Here is a 20,592-nt window from a genome sequence, read left to right as displayed (position 1 = left end):
TCCCATGATTCCAACGGATCTGCCTTTTCAATTTAAAAGATTGCAATTCCCAATTCGATTAGCATTTGCAATCACCATTAACAAAGCTCAAGGTCAATCATTAGAAAAATGTGGTATAGATCTTAATACTGATTGTTTTTCCCATGGACAATTGTACGTTGCATGTTCGAGGGTCGGTAAACCTGACAATCTATTTATATGCAGCGACAATTGGACAGCGAAGAATGTTGTATATTCGCAAGTTTTACGCAGTTAATTTGTATTGCATCTATCTATCTATCTATCTATATAAAAACGAGTTGTGTGTATGCATGTTTGTTTGTTTGTAAAAAGAGCGTTTGCATATGACGTCATTATTAGTACATACGGCTTTGTATATGCACAGACAATGGGAAAGCCAAGAATGTTGTATATTCGCAATTTTTACGTAGTTTGAAACACATATATAAATCTATCTATATTCACAGGTGGGACACAGGGACACAACTACAATGGCGCGTAACTAATATGGCGCGTAACGACTTACGCACGCGGGGGGGCTTGGGGGGGGCGCGAAGCGCCCCACCAACTAGGTGTTGGGGCGGCGCGAAGCGCCACCCCAACAGCTAGTATATATATAAAAATGTAGTGTCTGTCCGGCCGTCTGTTACACTATCTTAACCGTTACACCGTTACAGGTTATTACCGTTATAAAAGAAAAAAGAAAAAAAACTAAAAAAAGGTACAAAACTAAAAAGAAAAAAAAACAAAAAAACTGGAAAAGCTAAAAAAAAAAAAGTACAAAAAAGAAAAAAACTAAAAAAGAAAAAAAAAACTAAAAAGAAAAAAAAGGAAAAAACTAAAAAAGAAAAAAAACTAAAAAAAAAACTAAAAAAAACAAGAAAGGAGAAAAAACTAAAAAATGTAGAAGAAAAAGAAAACTAAAAAAAGAGAAAAGAAATAAAATAAACTTAAAAAGTAAAAATCTAATACAATCTGTATTAACACAACTGTTAATACAATCTGTATTAACAGTTACCCCAGTACATTTCTACAGAAAAATACTGATTGTTTGTCTGTTTGTTTGTCTGTTACACTATTTACAATCTATCTATCTATATATATAAAAATAAGTTGTAAGTTTGTGTGTTTGTCCATGTTTTTGTTTGTCACATATGTTTGTTTTTTTTGTCCACATATGACGTCATTATAAGTACATAAGGCTTTGCATATGATGTCAAAGGCTTTGTATATGACGTTAAAGGCTTTTTATATGACGTCATTATAAGTATATAAGAAGGCGATTCAAAGAGACATTTTAATATAAATCCTACAATGGCCGAAGAAACAGCCAAGGAAGCTGCTCAAAGAGTTAATGCCAAAAGGCTTGCGGCTAATAGAGAAAGTAAGGAAAGAAAGCGTGCCTAGGAATCACAAGAACAGCGTGAAAACAGGCTTACGTCTCAAAGAGAAATTAACAAAAAAAATCGTGCCGAGGAATCACAAGAAGAACGTGAAAACAGGCTCGCGGCTCAAAGAGAAATTACCAAAAGAAAGGAAGCTGCTCAAAGAGTTAATTCAAAGAGAAATTTTAGTATAAATCCTACAATGGCAGAAGAAACAGCCGAGGAAGCTGCTCAAAGAGTTAATGCCAAAAGGCTTGCGGCTAATAGAGAAAGCAAGAAAAGAAAGCGTGCCGAGGAATCACAAGAACAGCGTAAAAACAGGCTTTTGTCTCAAAGAGAAATTATCAAAAGAAAGCGTGTCGAGGAAGCTGCTCAAAGAGTTAATTCAAAGAGAAATTTTAGTATAAATCCTACAATGGCAGAAGAAACAGCCGAGGAAGCTGCTCAAAGAGTTAATGTCAAAAGGCTTGCGGCTAATAGAGAAAGTAAGAAAAGAAAGTGTGCCGAGGAATCACAAGAACAGCGTGAAAACAGGCTTGCGTCTCAAAGAGAAATTACCAAAAAAAATCGTGCCGAGGAATCACAAGAACAACGTGAAAACAGGCTAGCGGCTAAAAGAGAAATTACCAAAAAAAATCGTGCCGAGGACAGGAAAGCGTGCCGAGGAATCACAAGAGCAACCTGAAAATTATCGCCTGGCATTCAGGTACAGCCCAGTTGATGATTATAGCTTGAGTAGATGTGTTCAAATTGAGACTATGTCTAAAATTTGTCCCTATTGTAAGGCCTTGAAATTTAATGATGAAACAATGGGAATGTGTTGCGCCGCAGGAAAAGTTAAACTTGCTCATCTGGATGCATCACCAGAGCCATTGCGCTGAAAAAACACCTACTGGCCAACATGTGCGTAGATACAATGCTCCAACTATCGACGAAGTGGCAATCATTATGGTCGGTGATCAGTTTTTACCTCGAGATATTATTGTTCATAAGCGGAACGCTCAGTTGGTAAGAATTGCTGAAACTCATCGATACTACGATGCCCTACAATGTCCTATCATTTTTGGGATGGAGCCAACGGCTATCACTTTAATAATAAATTGATAGATCCATCCACTAACAAACAAACGGATAAGAAATGCAGCGCAATGAATTATTATTCCTATAGACTAATGATTCGTCAGGATGAAGACAATTATATTTTAAAATGCCGTCAATTGTTTCACCAATACATCGTTGATATGTATGCAAAGATTGAATACTTTCAATCTTTGAAAGTATCCGCTCTGAACAATACATTCATTTGCGAGATACATTCACTTGCGGCTAAAAGAGAAGGTGCACTGAATGAAAAATCACCATGCATGGCCAAAGGAAGGTGCACAAAGCAATATCCTCGACTTTTAGTACCCAACACAATTACTGGGAATGATGGTTACGCACAATATAGAAGAAGTTATACTGAAGATGGCGGTAAAACAGCAATAATACAGAAGCATAACGGTACCACCATCGAAGTAGATAATCAGTGGGTTGTTCCATATTCACCCTTATTGTCAAAAACATTTAATGCACACATAAACGTTGAATACTGTAACTCCGTAAAGGCAATCAAATACATATGTAAATACGTCACCAAAGGCAGCGACATGGCAGTTTTTGACTTGCAGTCTGAAATCAGTGATATCGATGAAATCGTACAATATCAGGCTGGAAGATACATAAGCAGTAATGAAGCTGTTTGGCGAATTCTATCATTTCCGATACATAAACGAAGTCCAGCTGTTGTTCACTTAGCGGCACATTTACAAATTGGTCAACGTGTTTATTTTTCGGAATCCAGTGTGCAACAAAGAGCCCTGAATCCACCGGATACAACGTTAACTGCTTTCTTTTCGTTATGTCAAAATGATTCTTTTGCAAAAAAACTGAGGTATACTGAAGTGCCTTCGTATTACACGTGGAATGCTAAAAATAAAGTGTTTGAACGTCGAAAACAGGGTAAGTCAGTCGACGGCCAACCTACCATCTTCAAAGATACCACGATAGGAAGACTCTACACCATTCACCTTAATCAACATGAATGCTTCTTTCTCCGCTTGCTTTTGGTGAATGTACCCGGTCCGACGTCCTTTGAGTATTTGAGAACTGTAAACGGTACTATACATGACACTTACCGTAGTGCATGCCAAGCTCTGCATTTATTGGAGAATGACCAACACTGGGATAACTGCATCAGTGACGCGTGTGGAATGTCAACTCCAAGTCAAATTCGTGCATTGTTTGGAATCATACTAACAACTTGCTCTCCTTCAGCGCCTACGGAGTTATGGGAAAAATATAAATCGAAAATGGCCGAGGATATACTCCATCGAAAACGGTTAGAGACGTCAGATATGACTTTTGATTTTAAATCAGAAATTTATAACTACACTTTAGTTATTATTGAAGATTTGTGCGTATGTATGGCAAACAAACCTCTTCAGGATTTGGGAATGCCTTCACCTAATCGTACCGCTGCTGTTTCGACATGTGTAGAATTGGATCGTGAACAAAGTTACAACACGAATGATCTATTGTTGTATGTACAAAATAATACTTCTAAGTTAACGTCTAAAAAATGACACAGCGTTGGCAATTGCGTCGTCTGGAATAGCCGCAACGTTGCTGCCTGGTGGAAGAACTGCTTATTCCGCTTTGAAATTGCCTCTGAATTTGCATTCTACAGAAACTCCCACGTGCAATATTTCCAAATCATCTTGGATGGGTAAAGTATTGCAGCAATGCAAACTTCATTGAAAAGTATTTCAGGCAAACATTACCTATTATACCTAGATCAACCCCTGCAGACGAAATGAATGCTTGCCTGAAAAATTCTAATTTATTGGCACACGTAAAGACATTAAAATTAAATACAAATATGCGTGTCCAATAGCAAAACGATGTCTCTGGTACAACATTTTCAGATCAATTGCTGGCAATTGGAAACGGAAAGCTCCCAGTAGATTCAATTTCAGAACGTATACAACTGCCTGCTGAATTCTATAATTTAATGACATCCAAAAATGGATTGGCTGAAAAGGTATTTCCTTTGCCACCAAAAAGGGCACACCAGGAGGAAACACTAGAGAAAACGTAATAGAGGCAACAATCTTGACAGGGCCTCCTTAGGATGAGGCTTGGGAATGCAATCCTCGCATTCCCATGATTTTAATGGATCTGCTTTTTCAATTTGAAAGATTGCAATTCCCAATTCGATTAGCCTTTGAATCACCATTAACAAAGCTCAAGGAAGAGAGCTTAAGACACCGCATTAGAAAAATGCGGTGTAGATCTTAATACGGATTGTTTTTCCCATGGACAGTTAAATGTTGCATGATCAAGAGTCGGTAAACCGGACAATCTATTTATATGCACAGACAATGCAACAGCGAAGAATGTTGCATATCCAAAAGTTATACGCTGTTAAAAATTAGCACATATCCGTTGTATATACAAATGAGAATCCTTATATAGAAGCCTGCCGCGTGCCACTAGATGGGGCCAGGCGGCAAAGGCTATTTCTCAATTTTGATGCCGATTAAACTTGCATAATTCATATTTATAATGAACTATTCTGATCCTTTATAAAATATTTTACAATTTTCCGGTATTTTTCTAGCTTCATTTCTAAAAGATAGAATTGTTGAGAAAATAATATTAAACATTTTGCATTCTATATCATAATTGTAGAGATTTTGAACTGAGGATGCTTTTTGTATAAATTATTTCAATTCAGCCATTCTACAATAAAGTAACTCATATCTTGTAGTAACAGTTATATACATCGGACATATGATCGAAAGTTTTCCTTACTTTTTTCTTTTTTATTTTATGTTATGTTTATGCAACACCTATGCCATGACATTGTTATACACTGAAGGTGCTGACGTTATTGTGATTATAATATAGCGTTTTACTTTTTACGTCATCAATGGTTCCAACCTATGGTTATGACGTAGTTCATCATCTTCTTTAGAAAATGCAGTTTTTCCTAAAAAACAGATTTTATTTTAAATATTTTTTTTTAATTACAAAAGGCACTAGTTGTAAGCGATTTTCTTTAAAATGAGCCAATAAACAGCTCTCTATGATGTTACAGTACCCAGCTAGCTGCGGAGGAAAAAACGAAGAAAACAGAAGCGCTCGATGCAGAATATCGTAGTTGCAGCCACTTTCCTTGCTTTTCAAGCCAGTGGATTTTCCTTCTTGCTCAAGCAAAGGGCTTGCTCCTAGCTAAAGCTTTCGGTCAAGCTTATTCTAATGATTTAATTTTTGTTTCGGTTATACACCATTTTAGGGTGTTCTATCTTTTTTGTTACTGTGGGACATGTTAGTCTCTTACCAGGTTACTGCAACCACGATTGCAGCTACCGCTGCAACTACGATAAATTAAAAAGTCTGCCAAACCTTTTGCAGTACAAGGATTGCTTGTTAATAAGTATTAGCTTCAAAATATTTTTGATGACATTACTTACTTTATTCTGATAGTAATTTTTCTAGTAAAGTCACACTTTAATTTGGGCCGGTTGGCAGCCATGGTTGCAGCTGTCATGCATTTTAGCTATTCCATAAGAAGGATACCTTATTTTTTTCTGTTCTTCTAGTAACAGGATCTATCATGATAAATCTTCCAGGATGCCTCCTTTTCATACAATTAAATCCAAAGATAAGTTCTCTCGTTCATCCTTCTAAGAAGTTGGATAGCTAAGGGTCAATCCAAAAAAGGATTCTCTTGGGGTCAGGGAGTGCTCTTCATTGTTACTTAAAGAGCTTTACCTTATCTTCCATTAGGCAAAATAGACATGTACACATGATTGAATATACAACCTTCATCATCTTATTGTAATCTTCCTAGGAAGGATAAAAAGAATATTTTTTTTGAAACCGCAGTTTTTTCTAGTTCCACGAAGTGTAATTGCTGGGGGTAGTACGGATATCCACGTACAAGAAGGAAGTACAATAAATATTACATGTACAGTATACGATTCAGTGCAGCCACCAGCATTTTTCTTTTGGTATCATGATGGTCAAGTAAGTATAGTTAAATTTATCAAGTTTATATGGTTGACAGATTTAATTGCCAAAAATACATACATTTTGAATAAGAAATAAAAAAATATAAAAAGCTTTTTTTTATCAAGAGAACACAAATTCAAGATTAATATTCAAAAATTTTGGGTGCGTTAAATAGCATGTGAGAGTATTTGAGTGAGAAAAAAAACGAAGAATGGTTGAATAAACCTATTTAGAAACAACATAAAGCTATGAGCATTAACATAAAAATAAAAAGAACCTCAGACAGTTTATACTAATAAACTTTAAGTAAGGAGCGACGGGGCTCAGTAATAGCCGAACCACTAAAAATTTAGCCGAACCACTTATTCATCATTTGAATCAAAAGAATTGGCTGATGCCAAATATATAAATTTCATTAAGCTTACTGTTAATTCAAAGCCACAAGCCTGAGAAAATTTGCTTGATTTTGAAAAAGGAGGGAAATAACCCCTGAAAATAAAAAATTAATGAAATAAAAGTCACGCCATCACATTCTGCATACCATAGAACCCTACTGTAGGAATTTCAAGCTTCTATCTGAAAAAGCCTGAGAAATTTTGCTTGATTTTCGGAAAAAAGGGAAACAACCCCTGAAAATAAAAAATTAATGAAATAAGGCTCAGTCGAGGGGAAATCAAAAGTTTTAGTGCCCTTTTAAGTGTTTTTAAGTGTCCAAAAAGATCCTTTCTAACGCCCCTTTTTTTTGCCGAAAATCGTCCGATAGAAATTTTTAATAAAGTCACACTGCCATTGCTTTTACCCGAGTTACTTTTTGAAGTAAATCTTCAGTTATTATGGGTTTTAGTTCGTTTTTTATTATACCAGATTGATCTGATCTTCAATCCCCCTTCTCCAGAAGAGATTTCCATGGTCATTTTTAACTTTATGTCTTTATATATATATAAATAAATTGTTTGTCTGTGTGTCTGTCTACTGACGTCATGTTTGTGTGTCGACTGACGTCATGTTTGTCAACTGACATATCTATCTATATAAAAATAAGTTGTCTGTCTGTGTGTCTGTCTGTCAGGTGACGTCATGTTTCTGTGTCGACTGACGTCATGAAGTTAGTTGTCGTCATTTTTGCTATGACGGTGACTTCATTAAAGATATTTAAGACATATATGTTCACGTAGAAATCTATTAATGTTTAAGTTTAAAATGACTGACGAACTTACAATGGCAAAAGCCGATGAAGATGCTCAAAGAGTCTATGCCAAAAAACTTGCTGCTGATAGAGAAAGTCAGAATAGAAAGCGTGCCGAGGAATCAAAAGAACAGCAAGGAAACAGGCTTGAGGCTAAAGAACGCAAAACCGCGCAGTTAGATGAAGATCCACCTGGACAGCGAGAGTCAAAACATATCAAAACTGAAAATGATAGCGATGATGATTGGGTTTGGGATTTTGACTTGGATAAGGTCATCAATGCCTACCAGATTTTAGTTAAAAAAACAAAGGTTCGGCGATATGTATTTCATAGTGAAGCTGAAAAATAAAGAAGAAAAAGAAAACTGAAAAAAGAAAAAATGTAAAAAAGTAAAAAATACTAAAAAGAAAAACCACTCAAAGAGAAATTACAGACCGGGACACAAATGACGACCGGGACACAGGGAATATAAATAACGACTGGGACACTCAAAGAAAAATTACAGACTGGGATACCGGGACACAAATGACGACCGAGACACAGGGAATATAAATGACGAAGACCGTTGAAAGAGAAATTTCTAATTGTAAAATGACTGAAGAACCTACAATGGCAACACCCGAGGAAGCTGCTCAAAGCGAATGTATTTAAGCCGAAGTAGCTGAGTTGGTAAAGCGTTATGTTTCAGGTTCTAGGTCCGAGAGGCTCCAGGTTTGAACCTTGGCTTTAGCATTAATACAAAAGAAGAAAAAAACTAAAAAAGGTAAGAACTACAAAAAAACTAAAAAGAAAATATATATATATATTTATATATATCTTCTATCTATCTATCTATATATATAAAAATAAGTTGTTTGTCTGTCTGTCGACTGAAGTCATGTTTGTCGACTGACGTCATTATAAGGATTGAGCTGTATCTCGTCATGAAGTTGTTTGTCGTCTGACGTCATGTTTGTCGACTAACGAAACTACAGACCGGGACACCGGGACACAAATGACGTGTTATGTCTGTTATAACGTAATAGAGGCAACAATCTTGACAGGGCCTTTTGAGGATGAGGCTTTTCTTATTCCACGCATTCTCATGATTCCAATGGAGCTGCCTTTTCAACCTAAAAGATTGCAATTCCCAATTTGATTAGCATATTTAGTTTTCAGTCCAGAACCACTAAAGCTATTATGTAAATATAAAAAATATTTATGTTGTCTGAGCAATAATTTTTAGTTTTTATTTCAAAATAGAAAATTACCTGACAATTTTAGAATTATATCTATCTATGTCGACTGGCGTCATGAAGTTAGTTGTCGTCATTTTTGCTATGACGATGACGCCATTAAAGATATTTAAGACATATATGTTCACGTAGAAATCTATTAATGTTTAAGTTTAAAATGACTGATGAACTTACAATGGCAAAAGCCGATGAAGATGCTCAAAGAGTCTATGCCAAAAAACTTGCTGCTGATAGAGAAAGTCAGAAAAGAAAGCGTGCCGAGGAATCAAAAGAACAGCAAGGAAACAGGCTTGAGGCTAAAGAACGCAAAACCGCGCAGTTAGATGAAGATCCACCTGGACAGCGAGAGTCAAAACATATAAAAACTGAAAATGATAGCGATGATGATTGGGTTTGGGATCTTGACTTGGATAAGGTCATCAATGCCTACCAGATTTTAGTTAAAAAAAAACAAAGGTTCGGCGATATGTATTTCATAGTGAAGCTGAAAAATAAAGAAGAAAAAGAAAATTGAAAAAAGAAAAAATGTAATAAACTAAAAAATACTAAAAAGAAAAAACACTCAAAGAGAAATTACAGACCGGGACACAAATGACGACCGGGACAGAGGGAATATAAATAACGACCGGGACACTCAAGGAGAAATTACAGACTGGGATACCGGGACACAAATGACGACCGGGACACAGGCAATATAAATGACGACCAGGACACAGGTATTTAAGAATATCGTTCAAAGACAAATTTTTAATTGTAAGAAGACCGTTGAAAGAGAAATTTCTAATTGTAAAATGACTGAAGAACCTACAATGGCAACACCCGAGGAAGCTGCTCAAAACGAATGTATTCACGCCGAAGTAGCTGAGTTGGTAAAGCGTTATGTTTCAGGTTCTAGGTCCGAGAGGCTCCAGGTTTGAACCTTGGCTTTAGCATTAATACAAAAGAAGAAAAAAACTAAAAAAGGTAAAAACTACAAAAAAACTAAAAAGAAAATATATATATATGTATTTATATATATCATCTTTTCCACAAAAATAATAATTTAGTGCTTCTGCTTAAAAACAGCAATCGAATTGATGCCTCCTGATACGCAACTATCAACAAAGTGGCAATCGTTGTGGTCGGTGATCAGTTCTTACCTCGAGATAATATTCTTTATAGGCGAAACAATCAGTTGACAAGAATTGCTTAAACTCATCGATGCTACGATGCCCTACAATATCCTGACGAATATAAATGACGCCCGGGACACTCAAATAGAAATCACAGACTGGGACACCGGGACAAAAATGACGACGGGGACACAGGGAATATAAATGACGACCCGGACACAGGGACACAACTACAACGGGGACGCCGGGGGGCACAGGGGGATATATAAATGACGACGGCAACAAAGGAAATGGTCGATTAGCAATCACCATCAAAAAAGCTCAAGGGCAATCAATAGAATCATGAGGTATAGATCTGAATACGGATTGTTTTCCCATGGACCATTATGCGTTGCATGTTCAAGAGTCGGTAAACCTGACAATCTATTTATATGCACAGACGATGGGACAACAAAGAATGTTGTATATTCGCAAGTTTTACGTAGTTAAAAACATATATATATATTATATATATATATATATATATATATATATATATATATTCACAGGTGGGACATAGGGACAAAACTACAATGGCGCGTAACTAATATGGCACGTAACGACTTACGCGCGCGGGGGGCGCGAAGCGACCCCACCAACTAGGTGTTGCGGTGGCGCGAAGCGCCACCCCAACAGCTAGTATCTATATATATAAAAATAAGTTGTCTGTCTGTCGATCTGTCAGGTGACGTCATGTTTCTGTGTCGACTGACGTCATGTTTTCGACTGACGAAATTACAGACCGGGACATCGTGACACAAATGACGACCGGGACACCGGCACATAGGGAATATAAATGACGACCGGGACACAAGGAATGTTCGATTAGCAATCACCATCAACAAAGCACCGGGACACAAATGACGACCGGGACACAGGGAGTATAAATGACGACCAGGACACAGGGATTATAAATGACGACCAGGACATAAGTAAAAAAAAAACTAAAAAAACTAAAAAAAAAACTAAAAACAAATAAAAAACTAAAAAAGCTAAAAAAAATTAAAAAAGAAAATAAAATGAAAAAGGAAAAAAAATGAAAAATAAAGGAGAAAAACAAAACTAAAAAAAAGAAAAAAAAACTAAAAAAGGTAAAAAACTAAAACCTAAAAAAAGACCAATTCAAAAACGAATGTGTATACAGACCGGGACAAAAATGACGACGGGGACACCGGGACATGATGACCGGGACACAGGGACACAACTACAACAGGGACGCCGGGGGGCTCAGGGGGATATATAAATGACGATGGCGATACAGGGAATTGTCGATTAGCAATCACCATCAACAAAGCTCAAGGGCAATCATTAGAATCATGAGGTATAGATCTGAATACGGATTGTTTTCCCATGGACTATTATATGTTGCATGTTCAAGAGTCGTTAAACCTGACATTCTATTTATATGCACAGACAATGGGACAGCAAAGAATGTTGTATATTCGTAAGTTTTACGTAGTTAAAAACATATATATATATTAGTTAGTAATATATATTAGCGCCATATTAGTTACGCGCCATTGTAGTTGTGTCCCTATGTCCCACCTGTGAATATAGATATATATATATATATATATATATATATATATATATATATATATATATATATATATATATATATATATATATATATATATATATATATATATATATATATATATATATATATATATATATGTATATATATATATATATATATATATATATATATATATATATATATATATATATATATATATATATATATATATATATCCCTGTGTCGACCATTCCCTGTTCGCCATCGTCATTTATATATCCCCCTGTGCCCCCCGGCGTCCCCTTTGTAGTTTTGTCCCTGTGTCCCGGTCGTCATTTATATTCCCTGTGTCTCGGTCGTCATTTGTGTCCTGGTGTCCCAGTCTGTGATTTCTCTTTGAGTGTCCCGGGCGTCATTTATATTCCTTGTGTCCCGGTGTTCCGGTCGTCATTTATATCCCCCTGTGCCCCCCGGCGTCCCCGTTGTAGTTGTGTCCCTGTGTCCCGGTCGTCATTTATATTCCCTGTGTCCCGGTCGTCATTTGTATCCCGGTGTCCCGGTCTGTATATACATTCGTTTTTTAGTTTTGTTTTTCTCCTTTATTTTTTTCCTTTTTTCTTTTTTTTTCTTTTTTAGTTTATTTAGATTTTTAGATTTTTTAGTTTTTTTATTAGTTTTCAGTTTTTTTTTCTTTTTAGTTTTTTTTAGTTTTTACCTTTTTTTTAGTTTTTTTATTTTTTTTTTTACTTATGTCCTGGTCGTCATTTATACTCCCTGTGTCCCGGTCGTCATTTGTGTCCCGGTGCTTTGTTGATTGCTAATCGAACATTCCTTTTGTCCCGGTCGCTTTCTCTTTGAGTGTCGCCATTGATATTCCCTATGTGCCGGTTTCACGGTCATCATTTATGTCCCGATGTCCCGGTCTGTAATTTCGTCAGTTGAAAATATGACGTCAGTCGACACACAAACACGACGTCACCCGACAGACAGACCCACACACACACAGACAACTAATTTTTATATATATAAATTGTTCCGAGGTTTCCGGCACGATGTCTAAGATTGAAAAGGATAAAGTTCAACTGGATGCAAAGTCAATTTTATGTTTTTAACGACGTAAAACTTGTGAATAGACAACATTCTTCGCTGCCCCATTGTCTGTGCATATAAATAGATTGTCAGGTTTACCGACTCTTGAACATGCAACATATAATTGTCCATGGGAAAAACAATCCATATTCAGATCTATACCTCTTGATTCTAATGATTGCCCTTGAGCTTTGTTGATGGTGATTGCTAATCGAACATTGCCTGTGTCTCCGTCGTCATTTATATATCCCCCCTGTGCCTCCGGCGTCACCCTTGTAGTTGTGTCCCATGCGTCGTCATTTATATTCCCTGTGTCCCGGTCGTCATCCCGGTATACATTCGTTTTTGAATTGGTATATGATGAAATAAATTTTTAATTTTTTCCCTTTTTTTCTTTTTAGTTTTTTTTTATTGGTTTTTACCATTTTTTAGGTTTTATAGTTTTTTCTTTTTTCTTTTTAGTTTTTTTTGAAGTTTTTATCTTTTTAGTTTTTTTATTTATATTTTTTTAGTTTTCTTTTTCTCCTTTATTTTTCAGTTTTTTCCTTTTTTAGTTTTTTTTTCTTTTTTAGTTCTTTTAGTTTTTACCTTTTTTAGTTTTTTTAGTTTTTTAGTTTTTTAGCTTTTTTAGTTTTTTTTTAATAGTTTTTAGTTTATTTTATGGTTTTTTCCTTTTTTTAGTTTTTTTTTTAGTTTTTACCTTTTTTTTAGTTTTTTTTTTAGTTTTTAAGCATTTTTAGATTTTTTTATTTTTTTTTCTTTTTAGTTTTTTTTTGTAGTTTTTACCTTCTTTAGATTTTTGCTTCTTTTATATTAATGCTAAAGCCAAAGTTCGAGCCTGGAACCTCTTGAACCTAGAACCTGGAACGGTTCTAGGAGATGGCTTATGGGATGGCTTCGCGCCACCCCAACAGCTAGTCTACCTATATATATATAAATAATTTGTTTGTCTGTGTGTCTGTCTACTGACGTCATGTTTTTGTGTCGACTGACGTCATGTTTGTCAACTGACGTATTCTATATATATAAAAACTAGCTGTTGGGGTGGCGCTTCGCGCCACCCCAACACCTAGTTAGTGGGGTGCTTCGCGCCCCCCAAGTCCCCCCGCGCGCGTAAGTCGTTACGCGCCATATTAGTTACGCGCCATTGTAGTTGTGTCCCTGTGTCCCACCTGTGAATATAGATAGATTTATATATGTGTTTCAAACTACGTAAAAATTGCGAACATACAACATTCTTGGCTTTCCCATTGTCTGTCCATATACAAAGCCGTATGTACTAATAATGACGTCATATGCAAACGCTCTTTTTACAAACAAACAAACATGCATACACACAACTCGTTTTTATATAGATAGATAGATAGATAGATACAATACAAATTAACTACGTAAAACTTGTGAATATACAACAGTCTTCGCTGTCCCATTGTCTGTGCGTATAAATAGATTGTCAGGTTTACCGACCCTCAAAGATGCAACATATAATTGTACATTGGTAAAACAATCTGTATTAAGATCTATACCGCATTTTTCTAGTGATTGCCCTTGAGCTTTGTTGATGGTGGTTGCAAATGCTAATCGAATTGGGAATTGCAATCTTTTAAATTGAAAAAGCAGATCCATTGGAATCATGGGAATACGAGGAATAAGAACAGCCTCACCCTCATAAGGCCCTGTCAAGATTGTGGCCTCTATTAGGTTTTCCATTGTTTTTTTTACGGCAAGTCGCGTGCCATTGCAAAGCTTTGGTGGGTTGATATTTCTTAAAAGTATTATTGGTACGCCTATTTTTAGTTGTAGCACGTGTGGTGGAAACCCTGAAGGATCTATGGAATTTAAAAATTCAGATGGATAATTAACCGCTTCATTTGGTTCCAAAATACAAATTAACTGCGTAAAACTTGCGAATATACAACATTCTTCGCTGTCCAATTGTCGCTGCATATAAATAGATTGTCAGGTTTACCGACCCTCGAACATGCAACGTACAATTGTCCATGGGAAAAACAATCAGTATTAAGATCTATACCACATTTTTCTAATGATTGACCTTGAGCTTTGTTAATGGTGATTGCAAATGCTAATCGAATTGGGAATTGCAATCTTTTAAACTGAAAAGGCAGATCCGTTGGAATCATGGGAATGCGAGGAATAAGAACAGCCTCACCCTCAAAAGGCCCTGTCAAGATTGTGGCGTCTATTAGGTTTTCCATTGTTTTTTTTTACGGCAAGTCGAGTGCCATTGCAAAGCTTTGGTGGGTTTATATTTCTTTAAAGTATTATTGGTACGCCTATTTTTAGTTGTAGCACGTGTGGTGGAAACCCTGAAAGATCTATGGAATTTAAAAATTCAGATGGATAATTAACCGCTTCATTTGGTTCCAAAACTGTGTCGACTGACTTGTAAAGGACTGCTTGGTCTCGAATCTTGGTCAAAACAATATTGTTGATTTCGTGGACGTCTATATTTTTGGGTGCGAGAATCGCTCTTTCGCTTAGCCATTTATTATTTTTATAATTTTTTAGAATATTCGGAAATACTTTTTCAATCAATTCATTTTTGGACGTCACTAAATTACAGAAATCAGCAGGTAGTTGTATACGTCCTGAAATTGAGTCTACTGGGAGATTTCCGTTTCCCATTGCCAGCAATTGATCTGAAAATGTTTGACCAGAGTCATCGTTTTGCAATCGGACACGCATATTTGTAGTTAATTTTAATGTTTTTACGTGTGCCCATAAATTAGAATTTTTCAGGCAAGCATTCATTTCGTCTGCAGGAGTTGATCTAGGTATTATAGGTAATGTTTGCCTGAAATCTCCCGCAAGCAATATTAATGTGCTGCCAAAGGGTTTCGACTTCCCTCGCAAATCTTTCAAGCATTGATCCAGAGCCTCCAGCGATTATTTGTGTGCCATTGTGCACTCATCCCAAATAATAAGCTTGCATTGCTGCAATACTTTACCCATCCTAGATGATTTGGAAATATTGCACGTGGGAGTTTCTGTAGAATGCAAGTTCAGAGGCAATTTCAAAGCGGAATGAGCAATTCTTCCACCAGGCAGCAATGTTGCGGCTATTCCGGACGACGCAATTGCCAACGCTATATCATTTTTTGATCGAATTGATGCCAGAATCAGTTTTATCACAAACATTTTACCAGTACCTCCTGGCGCATCCAAAAAGAAAATTTCTCCAACGTTTTTATCGACACAATGCATTATCGTATCATAAATGTCTTTTTGTTCCGACGTTAACTTGGAAATGTTATTTTGTACATACGACAATAGATCACTCGTACTGTAACTTTGTTCACGATCCAATTCTACACATGTCGAAACAGCAGCGATACGGTTAGGTGAAAGCATTCCCAAATCCTGAAGAGGTTTGTTTGCCAAATGTACGCACAAATCTTCTATAACAACTAAAGTGTAGTTATAAATTTCTGATGTAAAATCAAAAATCATATCTGACGTCTCTAACTGTTTTCGATGGAGTATATCTTCGGACATTTTTGACTTATATTTTTCCCATAACTCTGTAGGAGCTGATGGAGAGCAAGTTGTTAAAATGATGCCAAACAATGCACGAATTTGACTTGGGGTTGACGTTTCGCACGCGTCATTGATGCAGTTATCCCAGTGTTGGTCATTCTCCAATAAATTCAGAGCTTGGCATGCACTACGGTAAGTGTCATGTATAGTACCATTTACAGTCCTCAAATACTCAAAGGATGTCTGACCGGGTACATTCACCAAAAGCAGGCGTAGAAAGAAGCATTCACGTTGTTTGGGGTGAACGGTGTAGAGTCTTCCTATCGTGGTATCTTTGAAGATGGTAGGTTGCCCGTCGACTGACTTACCCTGTTTTCGACGTTCAAATACTTTATTTTTAGTATTCCACGTGTAATACGAAGGCACTTCAGTATACAGCAGTTTTTTTGCAAAAGAATCATTTTTGCAAAGCGAAAAAAAGCTGTTAATGTTGTATCCGGTGGATTCAGGACTCTTTGTTGCACGTTGGTTTCCGTGAAATAAACACGTTGACCATTCTGTAAATGTACCGCTAAGTGAACAACAGCTGGACTACGTTCATGTATCGGAAATGAAAGAATTCGCCAAACAGCTTCATTACTGCTTATGTATCTTCCAGCCTGATATTGTACGATTTCATCGAAATCTTTGATTTCGGGCTGCAAGCCAAAAAATGCCATGTCACTGCCTTTGTTGACGTATTTACATATGTATTTGATTGCCTTTACGGAGTTACAGTATTCAACGTTTATGTGTGCATTAAATGTTTTTGATAATAATGGGGAATATGGAACAACCCACTGGTTATCTACTTCGATGGTGGTACCGTTACGCTTCTTTATTATTGCTGTTTTACCGCAATCTTCAGTAGAATTATTGTGGAGAATTAGAATTCTTCTATATTGTGGGTAACCATCATTGCCAGTAATTGTGTTTGATACTAAAAGTCGAGGATATTGCTTTGTGCACCTTCCTTTGGCCATGCATGGTGAATTTTCGTTCAGTGCACCGCAAGGTCCATGTATCATATTTTTTACAATAATATCATGTAACCCCTTATCGACATTTTTATCAGGAATTTCAGCGGAAATCACATCATCAATTTCGTTCGAAGTAATTTTTTTATGTAGCCAGATTAGTATATGTGCGTGTGGCAAACCTCGTTTTTGCCATTCCACTGAGTACATCCAGCATTGCACTGACCCAAACACTTCAAGTTTTACAATGTAGTTTATCAGTGATTTCAACTTTTGCCGGAAGACACGGGCCGTAATGTCATGCCTATGAACCGCCGATTGTCCTTGAAGTAAAAGCTGCAGTATCTCGTCCCAAGATTGATTACATGTAAATGTAATAAATAAATCTGGACGACCATAGAGACGAACATACGCAATAGCATCTTGAGCATATTCATGCATATGACGGGGACTGCCAGCATATGACGAAGGTAAAATTGTTAATCTTCCAACGTTTGTGGTATTACCTTCATTTATAACTGCATCTCGCAAATGAATGTATTGTTCAGAGCGGAGCTTGGTCTGATCCAGGCGGATATATAGCAAACGTTCTGATTCAATTTTAGCATACATATCAACGACGAATTGGTGAAACAATTCACGGCATTTTAAAATATAATTTTCTTCATCCTGCCGAATCATTAGTCTATAGGAATAATAATGCATTGCACTGCATTTCTTATTCATTTCTTTGTTAGTGGCTGGATTCATCAATTTAATATTAAAGTGATAGCCGTCGGCTCCATCCCAAAAAATGATAGGATATTGTAGGGCATCGTAGCATCGATGAGTTTCAGCAATTCTTAACAACTGAGCGTTTCGCTTATGAAGAATAATATCTTGAGGTAAAAACTGATCACTGACCATAACGATTGCCACTTCGTCGATAGTTGGAGCATTGTAACTACGCACATGTTGGCCAGGAGGCGTTTTGTCAGCGGAAATAACAATTTATGCGTATCAGTAGGCATCAAATCGATGGCTGTTTTGAACAGACGCACTAAATTATTATTTTCGTGGAAAAGATGTTGCAATTGGGAAACGATTGTGCTTTCAACGTTGGGAGAAATTTCGCAACGTGCATTCAATTCAGAATTTCTATCACTGATGAAGTACAATTGTAAAAATTTATGATTCTCGCCTGAGAATGGTAGAAGGGACCCTGCTCTATGATAAATTTGCCCTTTTACTTTGAAAGTAGACATATATTGATCTGGATTTTCGATTTGGGCTCCAAACGACGTCATTTGGAAACATGAGTTGTATTTTCTGGTTTTTGACAAAAAACGCTTAGATTCTGACGTAATGGCTCTTGTGGTGCAGCCAATAGAGGAAAAAACTAAAAACTAAAAAAAAAACTGAAAAAACTAAAAAAAGGCAAAAACTACAAAAAAAAACTAAAAACTAATAAAAAAAATAAAAAAGCTAAAAAACTAAAAAAACTAAAAAAACTAAAAACTAAAAAAAAAACTTAAAAAAAGGAAAAAACTGAAAAATAGAAGAGAAAAAGAAAACTAATAAAATTAAGAATAAAATAAAAAAAATAAAAAAGATAAAAACTAAAAAAAAAGTAAAAAGAAAAAACGAAAAAACTAAAAAAGCTAAAAAAAAGGTAAAAACCAATAAAAAACTAAAAAGAAAAAAAGGAAAAAAAACTAAAAAAACTAAAAACTAAAAAAAAACTAAAAAAACTAAAAAAACTAAAAACTAAAAAAACTAAAAACTAAAAAAAAACTTAAAAAAAGGAAAAAACTGAAAAATAGAAGAGAAAAAGAAAACAAATAAAATTAAGAATAAAATAAAAAAATAAAAAAGATAAAAACTAAAAAAAAAAGTAAAAAGAAAAAACGAAAAAAACTAAAAAAGCTAAAAAAAAGGTAAAAACCAATAAAAAACTAAAAAGAAAAAAAGGAAAAAAAAACTAAAAAAACTAAAAACTAAAAAAAAAACTTAAAAAAAAGGAAAAAACTGAAAAATAGAAGAGAAAAAGAAACCTAATAAAATTAAGAATAAAAATAAAAAAAAATAAAAAAGATAAAAACTAAAAAAAAAGTAAAAAGAAAAAACGAAAAAAACTAAAAAAGCTAAAAAAAAGGTAAAAACCAATAAAAAACTAAAAAGAAAAAAAGGAAAAAAACTAAAAAAAATTTTCATCTAAAAAACTAAAAAAAACTAAAAAAGGTAAAAACTAAAAGAACTAAAAAAGGAAAAAAACTGAAAAATAAAGGAGAAAAAGAAAACTAAAAAAATATAAATAAAAATAAAAAAACTAAAAAGATAAAAACTTAAAAAAAAACTAAAAAGAAAAAAGAAAAAAACTAAAAAACCTAAAAAAAAGGTCAAAACCAATAAAAAAAAACTAAAAGGGAAACACTGGGACACAAATGACGACCGGAATACTGGGAATATAAATGACGACCGGGACACAGGGAATGTTCAATTAGCAATCACCATCAACAAATCTCAAGGGCAATCATTAGAATCATGAGGTATAGATCTGAATATGGATTGTTTTTCCCATGGACAATTATATGTTGCATGTTCAAGAGTCGGTAAACCTGACAATCTAAATAAATGACGACACTCAAAGAGAAAGCGACCGGGACAAAAGGAATGTTCGATTAGCAATCAACAAAGCACCGGGACACAGGGAGTATAAATGACGACGACCGGGACACAGGGACATAACTAAAAAAGGGGACGCCGGGGTGCACAGGGGGATATATAAATGACGATGGCGACTCAGGGAATGGTCGATTAGCAATCACCATCAACAAAGCTCAAGGGCAATCATTAGAATCATGAGGTATAGATCTGAATACGGATTGTTTTCCCATGGACCATTATATGTTGCATGTTCAAGAGTCGGTAAACCTGACAATCTATTTATATGCACAGACAATGGGACAGCAAAGAATGTTGTATCGGCTGACGTCATGAAATTAGTTGTCGTCATTTTTATAAAATGACGACCGGGGACACTCAAAGAGAAATCACAGACTGGGACACCGGGACACAAATGACGACCGGGACATAGGGACACAACTACAATGGCGCGTAACTAATATGGCGCGTAACGACTTACGCGCGCGGGGGGGCTTGGGGGGGGGGGGGGGGGCACGAAGCGCCCCCACCAACTAGGTGTTGGGGGTGGCGCGAAGCGCCACCCCAACAGCTAGTATATATATATATATATATATATATATATATATATATATATATATATATATATATATATATATAATATATATATAGATAAGTTGTCTGTGTGTCTGTCGAGTGACGTCATGTCATCATGTCATGTCGTCATGAAGTTAGTTGTCGTCATATTTGTTATGACGATGACGTCATTAAAGGTATTTAAGACATTCGTTCACGGAAAAATGTTTAATTGTAAAATGACTGAAGAACCTAC

The 20,592-nt window shown here is 35.7% G+C and overlaps 1 protein-coding gene across 1 annotated transcript in view; it reads left to right on the top strand.

Annotated features, from left to right (window-relative positions):
* The window catches only part of LOC136032195 (poly(3-hydroxybutyrate) depolymerase-like), a 283,620-nt gene that overhangs the window by 199,874 nt on the left and 63,154 nt on the right, over positions 1–20,592 (top strand). The window contains exon 10 of the mRNA XM_065712402.1: positions 6,328–6,458. Coding sequence (XP_065568474.1) covers positions 6,328–6,458 — 131 coding nt within the window. The remainder of the gene's footprint in view (positions 1–6,327; positions 6,459–20,592) is intronic.

The sequence above is a fragment of the Artemia franciscana genome, chromosome 10 (assembly GCF_032884065.1).
Source record: "Artemia franciscana chromosome 10, ASM3288406v1, whole genome shotgun sequence".
NCBI classification, from domain to species: Eukaryota; Metazoa; Arthropoda; class Branchiopoda; order Anostraca; family Artemiidae; genus Artemia; species Artemia franciscana.
This window is presented reverse-complemented; position numbering and strand designations above follow the sequence as displayed.